Raw genomic sequence first — 10602 nt, forward strand, 5'->3', positions numbered from 1 at the left:
GGTTCATATTGGTTCAGGCATGGCGAAGTTGATAGTGGGACGGACACACACACACACACACACACACACACACACACACACACACAGCTGGGTGATCTCATAAGCCTACTAGAAAGTAAGCTAATAAAAATGGTACAGCCACACCCCCACTCAGCCAGCCAACCAGATTTTCAGTACTGGCTGTAAGGGAGGGCATGGCAGAAGCAAGGCCAAAAGCCTGGAGAGGTCCTTCAGTCAAACGCTGGAGCAAGAAGCAGCTCCCGAGCTCCCTAATGCCCGCCTTTGCCACACATCCTGGCATACAAGCACTAGGAAGTTGTGGTCAATCAAAGCTTCTCACACATGTTTATATGCAACTATTTATATGCATGAGTCAGACATTAGCCACTAGAATCGTGCTAAGTGATGTCTGTGGAGGAAACCAGGAGCGCAATTATATTTGTTTGTCATAGGTATCCCAGCCGTACGGATGAGCCAGTAACAGCCTACTTAGGATCCCCAGGCAGTTTCCCATTGAACACAAGTCAGGTTCAGACCTGCTTAGCTTCAGAGAGAATGAAATCAAGTGCCCTCTAGGCGGAGAAGACAGAAACCACACACACAGCCGCACTCCCGTTTCCCTTCTGACAAAGGAAAACCAAAAGCTCCTTCATATCTGGTTCTCTAGTAGTTAACAGACTAATATGGAAGTAAATTTCACTGATTTCCATTTGATTTTGTTTCCATATTGCATATTTGGGATCAGGCAGGGCTTCAGAAGGAGCAGAGCTCAGCTCAGGGGACTTGTGATGAATGCTGAGACTCAGCCATGGGACATGTGAAATAATTAAGAAACTCTTGAGCATGTGCAGAGGAATGCACAGCCAACCCTTACACACCTGGAACTGGGGGACACATTCCAGGTTCGAGGTGCTGACTTTGAGGCAGCCTGAAGCCTCACCTTGTATTTTAGGCCATAAGCACTGATTAGCTGTGAGATTTTTAGACTATTTTTAAAAATACTATTTCCAAAGTAGTATACTGCCAAAACCTAAAAGTTAGGTTTAAGAGTTAAAGAGACAATACAAATAGAGATCAATACAGCAGAGAGATATTTTAAACACTGAACTTCTAAGAAGAGAAAGGATATAACCTACTGTAAGGATGACTTCACTGGGGAGGAATTTCAGAGTTCTGGGGCTACGACAAAAAGGCCCTGCAGGTTATGTGCAACCAGCCTCAAGAGGGTATTTTCAGCAGGGCCTTATTGATAGATCTTAAATTTCGAGGGTGGGTGTGTTCATATGGATCAGGAAGCATAGAATGAGTTGGGGGGGGGCACAGGGGATGAGAAAACCACAGGATGGACTGAAAACATAGGATGCAATTCTATAGCTGAAGCTAAACAGAGAGCCAGCATGGTGTAGTAGTTAGAGTGCTGGACTAGGACCAGGGAGACCCGAGTTCAAATCCCCATTTAGCCATGAAACTAGCTGGGTGACTCTGGGCCAGTCACTTCTCTCTCAGCCTAACCTACTTCACAGGGTTGTTGTGAAAGAGAAATTCAAGTTCTCAAAGTGCTTCACTGGCCGGGGGTGGGGGTAAGAGATGGTGCTCTGTCCCTAAAGGGCTCACAGTCTAAAAGAAACACAATGTAGAAATCAGCAGCAGCCACTGTTGGGATGCTATGCTGTGGGCGGTGGGGTGGGGAGGACCTGTGCCAGGTGCTCTCCCCCTGCTAAATAGAAGACAATCACCACTTTAAAAGGTGCCTCTTTGCTCAGCTAGCAGGATTTCAAGTGCCTCTCTCTCAAGCCCTCCCACTTGCAATATGAAAATCATAGGTCTGCCTTGCAGGGTTGGCATTAAGGACTACTGATCAAATACGTGTGAATGCTAATTCACACCATTGCTACTAGTGCCACTGAGAAACCTAAGATTGGCTTGACGTACAAGATTTTGTACTTCTATACAAAAATAAAAGCACCCCATTTCATTAAGAAATTACTGATCCCCTACCCCCCCCCCAAAAAAAATCCACAAACACTGGTTCATGAAGTGAGAAGCCTTTTAATTTATTTTTTCACTCCTAAAATGACATCCATAAAGTTAAAGTTATCTGTTAGAGCAGATGATATAAATAGCAGTCTCTCTGCAGGAGCATCAAGGGCAGGGGACTGGAAGGAGGGAAGAGCCAACATTCGTGTGGATTCTACTTAAAATGGCGGCTACTTGCATGTTTCACATAGTGGCCCAGCCACTGTCAGAGGCGGCTGCAAGAGAGGCTATGTTGAAACTAGACCCCGCTCCTCTCCAGGAGAGCCTTAGCACCCAATACACTTCTCTATATACAGATAATCAAAAAGTCACATTCATATTTGCCCTAAGTTGCTCCGCAGAGGGAAACAACACAGTAGATCAGGAGTTCTCACACCTGGGGCCCCAGATATTGCTGGACTACAACCCCCACCCCCCCGCCACAACACAGGGGATGATGGGAGTTGTAGTCTGACAACATCTAGGGACTCAGGTTTGAGAAACCCGGCAGTAGACACTGGCTGACATACTGCACGGTGTTCCACCTGCTTTTTAATGCTGCGTGCACCTAGCTGAGCAAACGCAGTTGGGGCCATGGGAGGCCACCAAACCGTGACCTACCATTGTGCAGCTGGGTTTGCGTGACATGCATGGAATCTAAGCAATAGCGCTCTTGCACCTCTGCATGCACGCAACGTTGAAACGTACACAGAATGTCCGCCACCGTCAGCTTTCTGCCCCCAAGTTGGGAAGATCTGGGAGCTGCAAGGTCCCTCACAGCTGTATCCCAGCATGAACAATAAAATTACCCCAATATGGGGCATTAGACCCTGGGAATTAAAGAGGCCCCTTTTGTCCCTCCCCTAACACTGCAAACATTTTAGGGGGAGGTTGATGTGCTTTTACAAAAGGGACCACCAATGCTTCTTCCTGAAATGTATATAAAGGCAAAAGACTACCCCACCCCAAAAGGATGTATGTGCAAAAGTGTAATGCCCCAGGATTCCACCAGGGCAGAGGAAGACGTCTTTTCGGCATCTTCAGGAAATGTCAGAGGTAATCAAAGGTTGAATTCGCCTTCTCTCTGTTTCTTTCATTCATCTGAAATGTTGGCGGAAAGATCTGCAAGAGGGGAGAGAGAAAAAAGTATCAGTGAAGAAGTACCAAAGACATCCAAAGTCTGAGCAACAGCCAAGGCCAGTGAGAGTGTGCATAGCCCAGATGGCCGGGAAGAGGGAGTTCATTTCCAACTTCACTCTGCCTGTGGGCTGAGAACGTGCCATGGCCAAAGAGGTTTGTGTATAAAGCCCAAGCTCCGTAATCAGGATATGTCTCTTATGCCTTTTATGAAGTTAGACCAATGATCCATCTAACTCAATATTGTCTACACCAGGGATTCTCAAGGTTGGATCCTCAGATGTCATTGGACTTCAACTCCCATAATCCCCAACCAAAGGCCACTGGGGCTGGGGATTTTGGGAGCTGAAGTACAATATCATTTGGGGTATACCATATGGGGACCCAACGTTGAGAGTCCCTGGTCTACACCAAGGGCTTCCAGTAGGGGTACTGATACCCGTTGGGGTACTTGAAGGACTCCCAGAAGACACTTAGAGCCCTCCTGCCTTCCCATGCTGCAACTATGCAATTTATATACTCCAGTCACAGGATTAAGTTACTCATAAGCAATCCACCGAAATTAATGGGACAAGTTTAGTAGTCCATTTATTTCAAAGGCAGTACTCGGGTTGGCAGAACCTAAGGGGTATACTCGTGGGTCAAATGGGCTGTAACCCAAAGTCTGGCTTAAAATAAGCCCAATCTGCCAACCAGTTACTGTCGGGACGTAAGCCAGTGAGCAGCCTATCTAAAAAATCTGTATGGGGAGGGACCCGAGGTGAAGATTTGTGAAAGAAGGGCTAAAAACTATTGGGAACCCCACTTCTAGACAAACTGGCAGAGTCTCTCTACTGTTTCTGAGCCTGACTTAGATAGGGCTGAGAGAGATTCCTGCCTGCAACCTTGGAGAAGCCACTGCCAGTCTGTGCAGACAATACTGAGCGAGATGGACTTATGGTTTGACTCCATATATGTCAGCTTCCTATATTTTTCTGTATGGAGTTGATTAATCAAATTAGTTTCAATGCCACCCAAGATTAGATCTGCACACATTTGCACACGACTAAACTAGGAATTTTGAAGGAACACCCACTGCCCCCATCTTTTGGTTTTTCTGTGATGTGTATATATGCAGCTTCAAATGCCATCTTAGAAGAGGCATTACCTTTGGTGGAAGAATGCCAGAGAGAATGCCTCTTCTCATTTCCTCCAGTGTAAAAACTGCATGCCCTGAGAGGAAGGCAGGGAAGGAGGCACTCAGGCCAGGGAGTTCCTGTCTCATTTCCTGAGAAGACCATCAATGGTCTGAGACAGAGCTACTTGATAGACCTCGTGTGTGTTTATTTTTAAGATTGTCAACTGCTTTGGGTGCCTCAGTCAAGTCAGAAAGGTGGTAGAAAAAGGCAAGAAACAAACAAACAAACAATGAAGGGAGAATGCTTTTCTCTATGCTGCTTGAAGCTTTAGAAGTGCTTTTAAATTATACATTTTAATACAATTTTTTCCACAATAAAACCAACAATAATGAAAAGAAATTAGGTCTGTTGCTTGATTAATCAGGTATCCTTTTTTCTTAGTCGATTAAAAGGTTGGAATCAATTAATTGTGGCAATCTTGGTATTTATTCAGCTTCATCAAATGCAGTTATAGGGGAAGTACTGGAATGGAAGGAGGGCATGGAGCCAGCATGGTGTAGTGGTTAGAGTGCTGGACTAGGACCGGGGAGATCCGAGTTCAAATCCCCATTCAGCCATGATACTTGCTGGGTGACTCTGGGTCAGTCACTTATCTCTTAGCCTAACCTACTTCACAGGGTTGTTGTGAGGAGAAACTTAAGTATGTAGTACACTGCTCTGGGCTCCTTGGAGGAAGAGCGGGATATAAAATATAAAATAAGAATAATAATGGACAGATGGACCAAGTCTCCCCTCACAATTCCTGAGGGCTAGAAGCTTGGGTCCTGTTTTTTAAAGATAACAAGTCAGAATAATTGTTCTGTGCCCTGGCAGAAGCGAAGAGTTCAGCCATGACTGTGACTCCAGACTGGAAGAGCCCACACTCACCTTCAGTGTATCAGCGATTCTTGAGCTGAATGTCCTCCAGTCTCTTCGATGGGGGCTATTAAATAAAAAGGAGTTGTGTGTTTAGAATAAGTAGGAGGAAGGGAAGAGAGGAAAATCGAGGTTCTGTTGTAGTGGCTTTGCCACAGAAATTCCAGTTAAGATTAAATAATGAACAAGGCGCTCTTACTGGTGAACTTTTCTCGTCGCCGGCAGCGGGCATAGGTGATGATGCCACCAATGACCACAATCAGAACAATGGCCCCCAACGGTACTCCCACCAGAAGCCACATATTGAATGCATCAGGAGTTTGAGGGTCTCTACCTACAAGAGAGGGGAGGAATGGGTTAAACACAGCACAGCTTCCTGGAGGACTGATCTGCTTCTGCCTGCCCATCTCTAACTGCTGGAATGGACTTCCCCAACATTACAAAGCCCCTTTTAATCCTGCCTAACCCACTTCCCTCTAATTCTGCTGGCTGCCCTGCCATTATCAGTGAAGCAGGACTGTGCAAAGACAGTGTTCCGAATCTGGAAAAAGAGAAATGGCATTTGACTGGTAGAATGTATGTCTGGAGCTGAAAATGCAAACATTCTAGCACGTGCCTCATGAATGGAAGGAGGGGAGGAACACCCAGAATGCTAAGTTTAGGTTCTGAAAGTTTTAGATACAGTGGTAGAGATGCACAGCTCTGTATGTTATTTTGGGGATTTGGTCTTCCCCTCTTCAAATGATGTACCTCTAACCGTGTGGTGGAGCAGTTATTGAGTCAGACCAGGAGACCCGGGTTCAAATCCCCACTCGGTCATCAAGCTCACTGGGTGATCTTGGGCCCAGTGCCAATATCTCAACCTAGCCTACCTCACAAGGCTGTTGTGAGGATGGGATGAGGCAAGAGAAGATTCATGTCTGTTGCCCTGAAGACAGGAATTAAATTTAATAAACGTTTTCTGTACTATCTTTCCCCTGCATAACCGTATCTTTTAGTCAGAGTAGCAGACACACACACACTAGCTGCACAGTGAAAAGAAACAGAAATGTATCTGTTTCTCCATCAATACTAGCCCTATTCAGACATTATGTTCAACACTCTTTCAACAAGTGTACACAGGTAGTTATTCACATTATGTTGAACACAGGTACAGCAGTACACTTCCTTTCTGCACACCTGCCATGCCAACATGTCCCTATTTTCCTGTTCAGCTTAATGGGGAACTAGGGACATGTTGGCAGGTATGCTTCCTGTACCATGCATTTGAGGGGCCTGTATCTAGGTTCACTTTTTAAATGAATGAAGGTCCATGTGTTTTTGTGTGAACAGACATCTGGATGCAGATACAACATAAGGTCTGAGAACAGGGCTACTGTCACCATCATTCCACTGTCCCAAATTGCCCACTGCTAGGAAGCCAAGGCACGATGTGTAGCAAAAGGGAAGGCCCCTGTGCATGCTAGGTAAGGCCTGGCGTCAGTCACTCACATGTGGAGCAATAGTCATTCTTGTTCTGGCGCTGGCACACGGAGCAATCCATGCACTTCTCCAGATCCGGACTCCAGGATTTGCCTCCAGGGCACACAGTGGCTGATGGGAAAGAAGAAGTGGGGCCATTAGACTGTGAGTTCCCACTTCCCACATTAACAGCAGCAAATAGCTGCCGCCTAGACCAGGGATTCCCAATTTAGGGTCCCCAGAAGTTTTGGACTACAACTCCCATAATGCAGTTAGACTACAACTCCCATCAAATACCAGTTGCAGAGGAGCAACAGCAGGAGAGAGGACAAGCCCTCAACATCTGTTTGTGGGCTTTTCAGAAGCATCTGATGGGCCACTGTGTGGAAACTGTTAAATTAACTGTTTTAATTATCTATACACTATTTACTGCTGTATAACTGTAATCTCTTTCTTTTGTTTTGGCTTGTGGCTGTAACATTAAAGATTCTGATTCAGGATGCTACACTAGGTGGGCCTTGGGCCTGATCCAACAGGGCTATTCTTACATTCTTATCCCCAGCCACAATGGCCTTCTGCCATCATCCCCAGCCTCAAGGACTGAAGGCCAGGCCATGGGGGGGATGATGGGAATTGTAGTCTAACCACTTCTGGGGACTGGAGGCTGAGAACCCTCTGGTCTATGGGAGAACCCTCACGTGCATTCCAGTTACACAACAGGTACAACATATATTCCTGTGCATATATATATGTGCACGTGTTGTTTTTAGATCAGGAATTCCCAGCTTTGGGTCTCCAAATATTGTTGGGACTACAACTCCCATCATCCCCAACCATAGTGGCCAAAGGTTTGGGATGATGGTAGTTCAGCAACATCTGAGAACCCAAGACTGGGGAACTCCTAGCCTAGACAATGACCATGAGAATGGGTATACATAGCCACAGGAACATTCAACAATACAGCATCAGTGAGAAATGAAGCCTGCAGCTCTACCTACACACATTTAGAAAGGAAGCCCCACTGAACTCAGTGAGGCTGACTTTTGAATAAAAATGCTTAAAACTTCATTGGGGAACATCCAGATCAATTAGTCAGGAGGAAGCGCCCTTAAATCAGTGGGACAAGCGAGACATGCCTAACTTACGACTCAGTAATTTCAATGGGACTTAGTCAGAACTAGTTTATGGATGTTGCCCATGGAAACCGATAGACTTCCCAGCAACCTCTAGGAAGGCAGAAAGGAACGATCAGGGAAAAGGGGGAAGGAATTAATGAATGAAAAGGCGGCAAACAAACGGCAAGCTGGAACATGAAGAGAACCAACAGCTGAATGGGCGGGGGTGGGGGCATAAATGAGGGACCACCGCCCAAGCCCCACTGCGCCTCCTCCCACATCCACCAAATGACACCAGGGGCTATTTCCAGAGGGGTAACGTCAGTGAGGAGGGGGTGTCGTGTTTCACCCCGAAACCTGAACCAGAGCGGGAGGGGAGGATCATGGGGGAGGCCAAGCTGGAGGGGCATCGGGTGGCGACTTGGGGGCAGGGATGTAGGGGGGGACCCCCTCCCCCCAGCCTCACGTCCCTCTCCAGCTTCCAGTGACTTCATTGATAAAATATGCCCCGTGCAAGCAAACAGATGGCGCCGAGCCCAGGAGCGGAGCGGCTGCGGAGCAGGGCGGAGAGGGTGGGGGGAGAGCGTGGGTGAGTCACCGTGTGGGTCGCATGATGCCTACGTCAGCTTGAAGCCCCCCTCCCCCTCCCCCTCCCCCTCCCGCTTCTCGCTCGCTCTTTCTCTTCCAGGAATAGGAAACGCTCACTCCAAGAGGCAGCCAATGGGGAAGCAGAGCCGCAGGGGGGGGGCGTGGCCAGGCATCTATAACAATTCCAACTTCTACTAGAAGTTAACATCGGTAATTAATTCCGCGGTTTAATCCGTGCCTTAGTCCTGGAGCACGTGCAATCGTGGGGCGGGGGGGAGTGGGCATGTGGTGCAGGCTTTGCTTCCAGGATGGCGAATTCTCTCTTCTTCCCTCCATATCACTTGGGTTTTGTGGACATCATCAATTAAATAATGATGATGATGATGATGATGATAAATAAAACAAATTTTTACGCCGCTTTCAGCAAGATTAACACAGAAAAAATAATAGTGTGTTAAAACGATGGTTCCTTGTCCCTAAAGGGCTCACGATCGAATCTTTCTTATTTAGGGCTAAGAAGCGACATGTAATGAGAGGGATCCGTGATGGAATGTTCTGAAGTTTTTTACACGGGGAAACGAGACATTTTATTGGGGCAGCGTTTGGAGAAAGATAAAATAGATTTGTGGCAAAAGATGTTTCACATGAGCAGAATTATCATTGGGAGCAAGTACTGCCTGTACTTCTGTCTCTACACCCTTTATTTGATAACACCAAATAAACTACACCTTTTATTTTCGCTAAGAGCCACTGAGAGGGGCGGGCCACCCGCGACGACCTCCCACGGCAAATCCCCATCTGTTACTAGACGGAGGGGAAAACTCACGTCTAATCGTCTAAACGCGCAGCAAGTTAGGGTTTGCCACATTTTATTCCAAGCAGGGCTTCTGTGCTTTTAACATAGCTTGTTTATAAGACAGCAGGGGGAAATTCAACAGGCTCAGCACAGATCCCGACATGGATGCAGGCAGCAGCAATGCTGGGGAAAGCAGCACCTGTTGAACTTGTCTGACGGTAACTGTTAGAGGCACAGTAAGGGGTGGTGGTGACCAACTGGAACTCCAGGCACGGCACACACCCTGAGTGACACCCTCTGCGACGCACGGAAACACCGGCGGGTGCGTCTAGACACATCAATATCAACTGGAGACGTGTGTTACACCAACGCATACATACTGGTCCAGCTGCCAGTTAAATATCATTTTGCCCCTCATGGGCGATTACGTGTGCGGCTAACATGGATTATTTGCTTGTTCTCATGTTCCCTGGAACCTACATGGCTAACAACCCGCTCCCCGCCAGACGTCTACCGACTCGACCGCTCACAGCCACTACTCAAGTTTTCCATAACTTTCCCCCTCATCAACTGCAAAAGATGGAGAGCAAGGGAAAGAGAGACTAAACAACACTCCCCATTCATTCTCTCTCTCTCTCACACACACACCCTCCTTTCTAGCTCTCTCATTAAGTTTTTCCAACTCATCCACTTTTCAAAAACTCGCCCCCCCTTCTCTCCACAGCTCCTTATAGCAGTCACTAGCAGAAGTTCAACAGGTGCAAACTCGCCATCACCCCTACACCGATTGAATTCGTGCTGGTTTCACGACAAGAGAAGGCACGTGAGTTCTTCCAGAGAGACGGTCCGAATTCAGCCCCGCTCCCCCGCTTTTCGGACACCCCTTTACCTGGGAGTGGCTCCCCCCAGGCCGTCCGAAGCAGCGGGGGAAAGAAGAGCCACGGGAGAAGCGCTTCCAAGACCAGCATCGCTCGTGTCTCCTCCGCTGCGCCCTTCCTCCTAGGATGTGAAAGCAGCGATTGATCCGCGCTGGCCTCTCTGTGACTCAGCGCCAAAGACTTTCCTCGGCTCACTACTAGAGACGCCCACACAAATCCGGGAGGCGAGGATTGGTGGGCGGCGTGCCAGGCCTCCTGGGTCCCATCTTTTGATCTGGGAAAGAGGAGGGGGGTGTCCAAGTCCAACAAGTTAAAACAGGGCCAGCTAGGAGGAGGGAGAAATGCCCGGCTTTCTGGGCAGAGGAAAGGAGTCTAGTTAATGTAAACCAGGACAGGGTTGAGAATCCCGGACGCCTGGGTCCTCTGGAAAGGGAGAGGGGCCCACTGAACTCAGAGCAGCAAAAGGGGCAGCAACCATAATTCTGAACCTGCTCTGAACTGCCTGGAGTTGTACTGAGTTCCAGTTGTATTTATTTTATTTATAAGATATAAGATGTTGGCATATATGGTGAATGAAT

At 47.5% G+C, this 10602-nt stretch overlaps 1 protein-coding gene across 2 annotated transcripts; it reads right to left on the minus strand.

The window, feature by feature from the left end:
- Positions 1-2033: 2033 nt before the first annotated feature.
- Positions 2034-10256, minus strand: TNFRSF12A (TNF receptor superfamily member 12A). Of its 2 annotated transcripts, none has more exons than XM_053266297.1 (5): positions 10036-10256; positions 6678-6779; positions 5386-5520; positions 5199-5253; positions 2034-3138 (listed from the first exon to the last, which is right to left on the minus strand). In XM_053266297.1, the coding sequence occupies exons 1-4, from the start codon at positions 10112-10114 to the stop codon at positions 5201-5203; spliced, it is 369 nt and encodes a 122-aa protein (XP_053122272.1). In that variant the 5' UTR covers positions 10115-10256; the 3' UTR covers positions 2034-3138; positions 5199-5200. The 2 variants fall into 2 exon arrangements, with proteins under 2 accessions (XP_053122272.1, XP_053122273.1); XM_053266298.1 differs by lacking the exon at positions 10036-10256 and adding an exon at positions 8229-8318.
- Between the last annotated feature and the right edge of the window lie 346 nt (positions 10257-10602).

The sequence above is a fragment of the Hemicordylus capensis genome, chromosome 6 (genome assembly GCF_027244095.1).
Source record: "Hemicordylus capensis ecotype Gifberg chromosome 6, rHemCap1.1.pri, whole genome shotgun sequence".
NCBI lineage: Eukaryota > Metazoa > Chordata > Lepidosauria > Squamata > Cordylidae > Hemicordylus > Hemicordylus capensis.

Excerpts from the sequence above, each read along its gene's own strand:
- TNFRSF12A (XM_053266297.1), bottom strand. The coding sequence starts at position 10,114 with ATGCTGGTCTTGGAAGCGCTTCTCCCGTGGCTCTTCTTTCCCCCGCTG. Across the intron at positions 5,521-6,677 it reads GAATGACTATTGCTCCACAT|GTAGAGACCCTCAAACTCCT; the intron begins GTGAGTGACTGA and ends CCTCTCTTGTAG. Across the intron at positions 5,254-5,385 it reads GCGACGAGAAAAGTTCACCA|CCCCCATCGAAGAGACTGGA; the intron begins GTAAGAGCGCCT and ends TTTATTTAATAG.